This window comes from Vanellus vanellus, assembly GCF_965231255.1.
Source record: "Vanellus vanellus genome assembly, contig: HAP1_SCAFFOLD_1073, whole genome shotgun sequence".
In the NCBI taxonomy this organism is placed as follows: Eukaryota; Metazoa; Chordata; class Aves; order Charadriiformes; family Charadriidae; genus Vanellus; species Vanellus vanellus.
The window spans coordinates 32,641-43,690 of record NW_028126650.1 but is presented as its reverse complement, the minus strand read 5'-3'; the positions used below and the strand labels follow the sequence as shown (position 1 = coordinate 43,690).

General features: G+C 60.9%; 1 protein-coding gene across 1 annotated transcript in view; it reads left to right on the top strand.

Annotated features, from left to right (window-relative positions):
- Positions 1 to 796: 796 nt before the first annotated feature.
- The window catches only part of PDE2A (phosphodiesterase 2A), a gene marked incomplete at its 5' end in the record, with an annotated part of 20,534 nt that continues 10,280 nt past the window's right edge, over positions 797 to 11,050 (top strand). The window contains 10 exons of the mRNA XM_082501578.1: positions 797 to 872; positions 1,231 to 1,400; positions 3,636 to 3,724; positions 6,218 to 6,327; positions 9,160 to 9,215; positions 9,310 to 9,369; positions 9,469 to 9,628; positions 9,742 to 9,794; positions 10,700 to 10,834; positions 10,924 to 10,965. Of these exons, the coding sequence (XP_082357704.1) occupies positions 797 to 872; positions 1,231 to 1,400; positions 3,636 to 3,724; positions 6,218 to 6,327; positions 9,160 to 9,215; positions 9,310 to 9,369; positions 9,469 to 9,628; positions 9,742 to 9,794; positions 10,700 to 10,834; positions 10,924 to 10,965 (951 nt within the window). The remainder of the gene's footprint in view (positions 873 to 1,230; positions 1,401 to 3,635; positions 3,725 to 6,217; positions 6,328 to 9,159; positions 9,216 to 9,309; positions 9,370 to 9,468; positions 9,629 to 9,741; positions 9,795 to 10,699; positions 10,835 to 10,923; positions 10,966 to 11,050) is intronic.

The window sequence follows — 11,050 nt, the reverse complement described above, 5'->3', positions numbered from 1 at the left end:
TGGCTAGTGCAGGCATTCGTGTGGCTAGTGCAGGTACTGGCGTGGCCAGCACTGGGGGTGGCATGGCTAGTGCAGACATTGGCATGGCGAGTGCAGACATTGACGTGGCTAGCGCAGGTGTTGGCGTGGCCAGTGCAGCTGTTGGCAGAGCTAGTGCCGGGAGTGGCGTGGCTAGCGCAGGTATTGGCGTGGCCAGCGCTGGGGGTGGCATGGCTAGTGCAGACATTGGCATGGCGAGTGCAGACATTGACGTGGCTAGCGCAGGTGTTGGCGTGGCCAGTGCAGCTGTTGGCGGAGCTAGTGCCGGGAGTGGCGTGGCTAGCGCAGGTATTGGCAGAGCTAGTGCTGGGGATGGCTTGGCTAGTGCAGGCATTCGTGTGGCTAGTGCAGGTACTGGCGTGGCCAGCACTGGGGGTGGCATGGCTAGTGCAGACATTGGCATGGCGAGTGCAGACATTGACGTGGCTAGCGCAGGTGTTGGCGTGGCCAGTGCAGCTGTTGGCAGAGCTAGTGCCGGGAGTGGCGTGGCTAGCGCAGGTATTGGCGTGGCCAGCGCTGAGGGTGGCATGGCTAGTGCAGACATTGGCATGGCGAGTGCAGACATTGACGTGGCTAGCGCAGGTGTTGGCGTGGCCAGTGCAGCTGTTGGCGAGCTAGTGCCGGGAGTGGCGTGGCTAGCGCAGGTATTGGCAGAGCTAGTGCTGGGGATGGCTTGGCTAGTGCAGGCATTCGTGTGGCTACTGCAGGTACTGGCGTGGCCAGCACTGGGGGTGGCATGGCTAGTGCAGACATTGGCATGGCGAGTGCAGACATTGATGTGGCTAGCGCAGGTGTTGGTGGAGCTAGTGCCGGGGGTGGCGTGGCTAGCGCAGGTATTGGCGTGGCCAGCGCTGGGGGTGGCGTGGCTAGCGCAGGCACTGGTGTGGCTAGCGCTGGCGGTGGCGTGCCCTGGCAGGGCATTGGCCTGGCTGGTGCAGGAACTGGCTTGGCTCGTGCCCACGTCAGCGTGGCTAGCGCATCCATCAGCGTGGCTAGCGCATCCATCAGCGTGGCTAGCGCAGCCATCAGCGTGGCTAGCGCAGGACCGTGTGGCTCCAGGGCAAACCCCCGCGGGTCCGGCTGCCCAGCCCAGTGCTCCCAGTACACCGCCACGCCGCACCCGGTGCCCCCCCCCCCCCAGCCCTTCCCGTTGCCCCCCAAAAAGGGCCATTCTGAGCCCGGACTGGGCAGGTTGGGGGGAGGGGGGTGGCGCGGGGGCCCCCGGGGAGGTGACGGCGGTGGCCCCTGACCCCTCTGCTCTCTCCCCGCAGGACGCCCTGCTCAGCCTGGGGGCCGCCATCGACGCCGCCGGCCTGCGGGACGCCCTGCGCCACGGCCTCCTGGCCCTGCTGCCCGCCGCGGTAGGTGGGCACCGCCGCGGGGACTCTCTGATGGCTCGTACTGAGGTTGAGCTCGTGTCTCCTCCCCACCCCCCCCCCCCCCCCCGCCAGCCCACCTCCGCCTCCTCCCCGGTCACCGCGTCACCAAACCCCGCTGTGAAATCACTCCCGGGTTCGTCTTTCCGAGTGTCACTGGCCACCTCCTTGGCCAGGAGCTGCAGAGTCCCTAATGCCCGGGTGGTGGCCCTGGGGGCAGGCAGTGGTGGCCCTGGTGCTGGTGGTGGCCCCGGGGTGCTGGTGACCCTGGGGTGCTGGTGGCTCAGGGGTGCTGGTGGCCTTGGTGCCACTGGTAGCCCTGGGGTGCTGGTGACCCTGGTGCTGGTGGTGGTCCTGGGGTGCTGGTGACCTGATATGGTGGCCCTAGGGTGCTGGTGGTGGCCCTGGGGTGCTGGTGACCCCATATGGTGGCCCTAGGGTGCTGGTGGTGGCCCCGGGGTGCTGGTGACCCCATATGGTGGCCCCAGGGTGCTGGTGGTGGCCCCGGGGTGCTGGTGACCCTGGGGTGCCGGTGGCTCAGGGGTGCTGGTGGCCTTGGTGCCACTGGTAGCCCTGGGGTGCTGGTGACCCCATATGGTGGCCCCAGGGTGCTGGTGGTGGCCCCGGGGTGCTGGTGACCCCATATGGTGGCCCCAGGGTGCTGGTGGTGGCCCCGGGGTGCTGGTGACCCCATATGGTGGCCCCAGGGTGCTGGTGGTGGCCCTGGGGTGCTGGTGACCCCATATGGTGGCCCCAGGGTGCTGGTGGTGGCCCTGGGGTGCTGGTGACCCTGGGATGCCGGTGGCTCTGGGGTGCTGGTGGCCTTGGTGCCACTGGTGGCCCTGGGGTGCTGGTAACTCCGGTGCTGGTGTACGTGTGTTTGCACACATGTGTGGGTGCGTACGTGTGTTCATGCACATGTGTGCGTGTGTTTAGGTACGTGTGTGGCTGTGCACATGTGTTTATGTACATGTTTGGGTACGTACAGGTGTTTACATACGTGTGTGGGTGTGTACGTGTGTTTACGTACGTGTGTGAGGACTGTACATGTGCTTATTGGTGGGTACGTACATGTGTTTACATACATGTGGGGGTATGTACGTGTTTTCATGCGTGTGCGTGGGCGTGTACATGGGTATACATACATGTGTGGGTGTATACGTGTGTTTATGCACATGTGTGGGTGTGTACATGTGTTTATGTGTGTTTATGTACATGTGTTTACATATGTGTGCGGGTGTGTGTGTTTATATACATATGTTTACATATGTGTGGGTGTGTATGTGTGTTTACACGTGTTTACATATGTGTGGGGGTGTGTACATGTGTGTATATGTGTTTATGTACATGTGTTTACATATGTGTGTATGTCTACATGTGTTTATGTACATGTGTTTACATACGTGTGGGTGTGTATGTGTGTTTATATGTATTTATGCACATGTGTTTATATACGTGTGGGTGTGTACGTGTGTTTATATATATGTGTTTACATACGTGTGTGGGTGTGTACATGTGTTTATATGTATTTATGCACATGTGTTCACATACGTGTGTGGGTGTGTACGTGTGTGTATGTGTGTTTATGTACATGTGTTACATACATGTGTGGGTGTGTACGTGTGTGCACATGTGTTTACATACGTGTGTGTATACGTGTGTGTACGTGTGTTTATGCACATGTGTTTACATACATGTGGGTGTGTACATGTCTGTATGTGTGTTTATGTACAGGTGTTTACATATGTGTGGGTGTGTACATGTGTTTATATGTATTTATGCACATGTGTTTACATATGTGTGCGTGTATGTGTGTGTGTGTTTATGTACATGTGTTTACATACATGTGGGTGTGTATGTGTGTTTATATACATGTGTTACATACATGTGTGGGTGTGTACGTGTGTTTGTGCACATGTGTTTACATATGTGTGTGGGTGTGTACATGTGTTTATATGTATTTATGTACATGTGTTTACATATGTGTGTGGGTGTGTATGTGTGTTTATATACATGTGTTACATACGTGTGTGTGTACGTATGTGTGTGTGTTTATGCACATGTGTTTACATACGTGTGGGTGTGTACATGTGTGTATGCACACGCGGTCCCTGCAGGGCCGGGGGGTCCCGGGGGGGTGGAGGGCCTCCCGAGCGGGGGGTGGGATGGGGGGGGGGCGGGGGGGGGTCCCCCCGTGCCTCAGCGCTGCCCACCCCCCAGGAGCGCGCCTACATCTACCTGCTGGAGGGGGACACGCGCCTCATCTGCGACGACCCCCCCCACGAGCTGCCGCCCGAGGGGAAGCTCAGGTCAGTCCGTCTGTCCCGTGTCCCGACCCCCCCCCCGTGTGTGTGTGTGTGTGTGTGCACACGCGTGTGCGCGGCGTGAGGTTTCCCGGGGGACACGGCTGGCGGCTCCGTCCTCGTCCCCAGCCTCATCCCCATCATGGTCCCCGTCCCCTTCCTCCTCCTCCTCCTCATCCTCATCCTCATTCCTGTCCCCATCCCCGTCCCCTTCCTCACCCTCATCCTCCTCCTCCTCCTCCTCCTCCTCCTCCTCCTCATCCTCCTCATCCTCATTCCTGTCCCCGTCCCCATCCCCGTCCCCTTCCTCACCCTCATCCTCATCCTCACCCTCATCCTCATCCTCATTCCTGTCCCTGTCCCCATCCCCATCCCCTTCCTCCTCCTCCTCCTCCTCCTCCTCCTCCTCCTCCTCCTCCTCATCATCATCCTCATCCTCACCCTCATCCTTATCCTCACCCTCATCCTCATCCTCATCCTCATTCCTGTCCCTGTCCCCATCCCCGTCCCCATCCCCTTCCTCCTTCTCCTTCTCCTCCTCCTCCTCCTCATCCTCCTCCTCATCCTCATCCTCATCCTCATCCTCATCCTCATCCTCATCCTCATCCTCATCCTCATCCTCACCCTCATCCTCATCCTCATTCCTGTCCCTGTCCCCATCCCCATCCCCTTCCTCCTCCTCCTCCTCCTCCTCCTCACCCTCCTCCTCACCCTCATCCTCATCCTCATCCTCATCCTCATCCTCATCCTCATCCTCATCCTCATCCTCATCCTCATCCTCATCCTCACCCTCATCCTCATCCTCATTCCTGTCCCCGTCCCCATCCCCGTCCCCTTCCTCACCCTCATCCTCATCCTCACCCTCATCCTCATCCTCATTCCTGTCCCTGTCCCCATCCCCATCCCCTTCCTCCTCCTCCTCCTCCTCCTCCTCCTCCTCCTCCTCCTCCTCCTCATCATCCTCATCCTCACCCTCATCCTTATCCTCACCCTCATCCTCATCCTCATCCTCATTCCTGTCCCTGTCCCCATCCCCGTCCCCATCCCCTTCCTCCTTCTCCTTCTCCTCCTCCTCCTCCTCATCCTCCTCCTCATCCTCATCCTCATCCTCATCCTCATCCTCATCCTCATCCTCATCCTCACCCTCATCCTCATCCTCATTCCTGTCCCTGTCCCCATCCCCATCCCCTTCCTCCTCCTCCTCCTCCTCCTCCTCACCCTCCTCCTCACCCTCATCCTCATCCTCATCCTCATCCTCATCCTCATCCTCATCCTCATCCTCATCCTCATCCTCACCCTCATCCTCATCCTCATTTCTGTCCCTGTCCCCATCCCCATCCCCTTCCTCCTCCTCCTCCTCCTCCTCCTCCTCCTCACCCTCATCCTCATCCTCATCCTCATCCTCATCCTCCTCCTCATCCTCATCCCCATCCCCATCCCCATCCCCGTCCCCGTCCCCATCCCCGTCCCCGTCCCCTTCCTCATCCTCATCTTCATGGCTCCCCACACCCATCCCAGCCCCCCGGCCGTGCATCGACCCACAGGGAGCACCGGGAATGGGGCACTGGTGTGGCAGAGCGTGTGCAGGGGCACACGCGTGTGCACAGGTGCACGTGTAGGGACACACACATGGACAGGGACTGTGCGTGCACAGGGACACATGTGTGCACAGGCATTGTGCATGTGCGGGGACACACACACGCATGTACAGGGACACACATGTGCACAGGGAAACACACTTGTGCACAGGCGCTGTGCATGTGTAGGGACACACACACGTGCATGCACAGGGACACACGCGTGCACAGCGACACACACACGTGCATGTACAGGGACACACATGTGCACAGGGACACACACACACGCATGCACAGGGACACGTGTGAACAGGGACACACACATGTGCACAGGCACTGTGCGTGTGCAGGGACACACACGTGCATGCACAGGGAACACAGGTGTGCACAGGGACACACACGCGTGCACAGGGACACGTGCACAGGGACACACATGTGCACAGGCACTGTGCGTGTGCAGGGACACACACGTGCATGCACAGGGACACAGGTGTGCACAGCGACACACACGCGTGCACAGGGACACGTGTGCACAGGGACACGCACGTGTGCACAGGCGCTGTGCATGCGCAGGGACACACATGCATGCACAAGGACACACGTGTGCATAGGGACACACACATACATGTATAGGGGCACACGCGTGCGCAGGTACACACACGTGTGCACAGGTACTATGCTTGCACAGGGACACACACGTGCACAGGGACACACACGCGTGTGCAGGGCCACACGCGTGCACAGGCGCCGTGCGTGTGCAGGGACACACACGCCTGCGCGTGCTGCAGTCCCGGTGACTGTCCCCCCCGAGCACGCGGGTGCCCGCAGGGGGGGCCACCGCCCGGGGGGCCATCGCGGTGCCGCGGGGCGGTGGCTCAGCGTGTCCCCGTCCCCGTCCCCGTCCCCGTCCCCGTCCCCGCAGGGATGCGGTGCGGAGGCAGAAGCGGTTGGAGTGCGGGGGGCTGCCCCCCGCCGAGCTCCCCGGCCACCACCTGCGGCCACTGGCGGCCCCCCTGGCCCCCGGCATGCAAGGTGGGCGCTGCGGGGGGGACTGGGCTGGGGGGGGCGTGGGAGAGTGGGGGGCATGGGGGGGGTGGGGGTTGATGGGGGGGGGTGCACGGATGCATGGATGGGGGGTGGGGTGGGGGGGGTTGGTCCCTGGGGGGGTGGGTGGGTGCATGTATGGGTGGGTGGGTGGGTGGGTGGGTGGATGGATGGATTGATGGGTGGGTTGGTGGGTGGGTGGGTGGGTGCATGTATGGGGTGGATGGGTGGGTGGGTGGGTGCATGTATGGGTGGGTGGGTGGGTGGGTGGATGGATGGAGGGATGGATGGATGGATGGATTGATGGGTGGATGGATGGATGGATGGATGGATGGGTGGATGGATGGATGGATGGATTGATGGGTGGATGGATTGATGGGTGTGTAGATGGATGGGTTGGTGGGTGAATGGGTGGGTGCATGTATGGGTGGGTGGGTGCATGTATGGGGTGGATGGGTGGGTGGATGGATGGATTGATGGGTGGGTTGGTGGATAGGTTGGTGGGTGGGTGGGTGGGTGGGTGGACGGATGGATGGGTGGATGGATGGATAGATGGATGGATGGATGGATTGATGGGTGTGTAGATGGATGGGTTGGTGGGTGAATGGGTGGGTGCATGTATGGGTGGGTGGGTGGCTGGGTGGGTGGGTAGATGGATGGATGGATGGATGGATGGATGGATGGAATGATGGGTGGGTTGGTGGCTGGGTTGGTGGCTGGGTGGATGGATGGATGGGTAGATGGACGGATTGATGGGTGTTTAGTTGGATGGGTTGGTGGGTGGGTGGGTGGGTGCATGTATGGGTGGGTGGGTGGCTGGGTGGGTGGGTGGATGGATGGATGGATGGACGGATTGATGGGTGTGTAGATGGATGGGTTGGTGGGTGAATGGGTGGGTGCATGTATGGGTGGGTGAATGGATGGATGGATGGGTAGATGGATGGGTTAGTGGGTGGGTGGGTGGATGGATGGATGGATGGGTGGGTGGGTGGGTGGACAGATTGATGGGTGCGTTGGTGGGTGGGTGGGTGTGTGTGTGTGTGCATAGATGGATGGATGGGTGGGTGGGTGGGTAGGTGGGTGCGTTGGTGGATGGGTTGGTGGGTGGGTGCATGGATGGATGGATGGGTGGGTAGATGGATGGGTTTGTGGGTGGGTGGGTGGGGGTGTGTGTGTTAGTGAGTGGATAGATGGGTTGGTGGGTGGGTGGATTAGTGGGTGGGTAGATGGGTGGGTGGGTGCCTGGATGGATGGATGGATGGATGGATGGATGGGAGGGTGGGTGGGTGGGTGAATGGCTGGGTGGGTGAATCGATGGATGGGTCGATGGATGGGCTGATGGGTGGGCAGATGGATGGGTTAGTGGGTGAGTGGGTAGATGGGTGGGTTGATGAGTGGGTAGATGTGTTGGTGGGTGGGTAGATGGGTGGGTGCATGGATGGATGCATGCATGGATGGGTGGATGGGTGGGTGGGTGGGTTGGTGAGTGGGTAGATGGCTGGCTGGGTGCATGGATGGATGGATGCATGGGTGGGTGAGTGGATTGATGGGTGGGTGGGTGGGTGGGTGGATGGATGGATTGGTGGATCGATGGGTCGGTAGATGCATGGCTGCTTGGATGGATGGATGGATGGGTGGGTGGGTGGGTGCAGGGATGGATGGATGGGTAGGTGGATGGATTAGTGGATGGGTAGATGGATGGGTGGGTGGATTGATGGGTGGGTAGATGGATAGGTGCATGGATTGGTGGGTGGGTGGGTGAATGGATGGATGGATGGGTGGGTGGCTGTGTTGGTGGGTGGGTAGATAGATGGATGGGTGGGTGGATGGAGGGGTGGGTATATGGATGGGTTGGGGGGTGGGTAGATGGATGTGTGGATGGGTGGGTAGATGGATGGGTGGGTAAATGCATGGGTGGGTGGGTTTCATGGTTGGATAAACGGGTGTGAGAGTCGGTGGGTGGTTTGATGGGTGGGTAGATGGATGGATGGATGGATGGATGGATGGATGGATGGATGGATGGATGGATGGGTGGGTGGGTTGGAGAGTTGGTGAGTGTGTGTATATATGTATGGGGAGATGGGAGTGTTGGTGGATGGATGGGTTGGTGGATGGATGGATGGATGGATGGATGGGTAGATAGGCAGGAGAGTCAGTATGTGGGTGGGTGGATGGATTGATGGGCGGGTGGACGGACTGATGGGTGGGTGGACGGGAGAAGATGGCAAGCAGATGGGTGGGTGGGAGATGGGAGCACATGCAGGTGGACGGGGCAGGATGGAGGAGTGAGGGACAGGGGGCATTGGGACTGAGGGGTGCCTGGGGGACAAGTAGGCATGGAGGTGAACAGATGGATGGATGGATGGATGGATGGATGGGGATGGGGCTGGAAGATGAGGAGAGGGGTGAAGGGATCGTGACGCAGGCAGACATATGAGAGGATGGGACTGGTAGGTGGATGGGTGGGTGGGTGGGTGGATGAGTGGATGGATGGATGGATGTAGAGGTGCCCAGGTTGCCCGGAGAGGTGGGAGATGCCCCATCCCTGGAAACATTCCAGGTTGGGTTGGACGGGGCTCTGAGCCACCTGGTCTAGTTGGAGACGTCCCTGCTCACGGCAGTGGGGTTGGACCCGATGGCCTTTAAAGGTCCCTTCCCACCCAAACCATTCTGTGATTCTGTGGATGGATGGATGGATGGGAGGACGGCCGGGTGGGTGACACATGGGGACATGGTGGGGACATGCACCCCGAGGGCTCAGTGCCACAGCCCCCGGCTGCCCCCGGTGCCCTTTCGGCACCGACCCTCTTTCGCTCGCAGTGCTCATCATCCCGCTGGTGGACAAGGACAGCGGGGCCGTGGTGTGCGTCATCCTGGTGAGCGTGAGGACAACGGGCCGGGCTCTGGGGGATGGGGACAGGGCCGGGACGCACGGGTCCTCACGCCACAACCCCCTCCCCCACCTCCCAGGTACACTGCGGCCAACTGAGCGACTCGGACGAGCAGAACCTGCGTGCGCTGGAGAGACACGTGAGTCACCCCGGCTGCTCCGGGGGACCCGCCGCCCCCTGTCCCCCAGCTCCCCGCCCCAACCTTCTCCCCTCGTCCCTGACGCCCCCCGCCTTGCAGACCCTGGTGGCGTACCGCCGCCTGCAAGCCCTGCAGAAGCTGCAGCCCTGGCCCCAGGTCAGCCTCTCCACCAGTTCCTCCCAGAACTCCCTGGCCAAACCCGAGAAGGCGCCCGAAAGCGGCTACAGCGACCTGGACTGCAAGATCCTGCAGCTCTGCGGTGAGGCCGGGGGGGGGAGGGGGGGGCGAGGGGGGCACTGGGGCGGCGGGGGTGCACGGGCAGGGTGAAGGCGGGGTGCTGAGCCCCTCACGGCGCTCTCGCCCCTCGCGCAGGCGAGCTGTACGACCTGGATGCCGCCTCGCTCCAGCTCAAGGTCATCAACTACGTGAGTAGTCCTCCCCGTCCCCCCCCCCCCCCCTGCCCCCCCTTCCCCCCCTGGCCCCAGGACACACCGGGGAGCCCCGCTTTATTGCCCCCCCCCAAAATAAAGAAAATGCCCCGAAGCGAAGCGAAGCAAACCCTCGCGCGTCAGCTGCGCGGCCCTCAGTAGTGACCAGAGTGAACAGCCCTGTCAGAACCATCGGTAGTCTCCAGAGTTAACAGTGCCACCTTTGCCGCAGACCCTCTGAGGGAGTATCTACGGGTGTCCCTCCTACTCTCTGGTGTCCTGTACACAGCCCTCGGTAGTCTCCAGAGTGAACAGCCTTTTCTGTGCCCTCGGTAGTCTCCAGAGTGAACAGCCTTTTCTGTGCCCTCAGTAGTGTCCAGAGTGAACAGCCTTTTCTGTGCCCTCAGTAGTCTCCAGAGTGAACAGCCTTTTCTGTGCCCTCAGTAGTCTCCAGAGTGAACAGCCTTTTCTGTGCCCTCAGTAGTCTCCAGAGTGAACAGCCTTTTCTGTGCCCTCAGTAGTCTCCAGAGTGAACAGCCTTTTCTGTGCCCTCGGTAGTCTCCAGAGTGAACAGCCTTTTCTGTGCCCTCAGTAGTGTCCAGAGTGAACAGCCTTTTCTGTGCCCTCAGTAGTCTCCAGAGTGAACAGCCTTTTCTGTGCCCTCAGTAGTGTCCAGAGTGAACAGCCTTTTCTATGCCATCAGTAGTGTCCAGAGTGATCAGCCTTGTCATAACCATCAGTAGTCTCCAGAGTGAACCTGATCAGCCACAGGGAAGAGGCTGTAGGGGGGCACCTGGTGCACATTTGTGGGTGCCCTGGGCCGGGGGGGGGGGAAGGGCAGAGGAGGGGGTCACATCCTGCCCTGGGCTGACCCCCCCTCCCCCGCCCCCCCCCCCCCCCAGCTGAAGCAGGAGACCCAGTCGCTGTCCTGCTGCCTCCTGCTCGTCTCCGAGGACAACCACCAGCTCTTCTGCCAGGTGGGTGCCACCGAGCTGAGCCCCCCCACCCCAAATCCCCCCCCGCCATGGGGCCAGCGGGTCCTGTCGCCCCCCCCCCCCTCCTCCTCCCGTGGCCACCACCCCATGGCAGCTCCCCCTGTCCCCCCCCCCAACCCCGTCTCTTCCAGGTGGTGGGAGACCGTGTCCTGGAGGAGGAGATCAGCTTTTCGGTGAGCGGGTGGGGGGGGGGTGTGGGGGGCAGGGAAGGGGGTTGGGGGGGGGGCAGCGGGTCCCCATGGGCTCACCCGTCCCCCT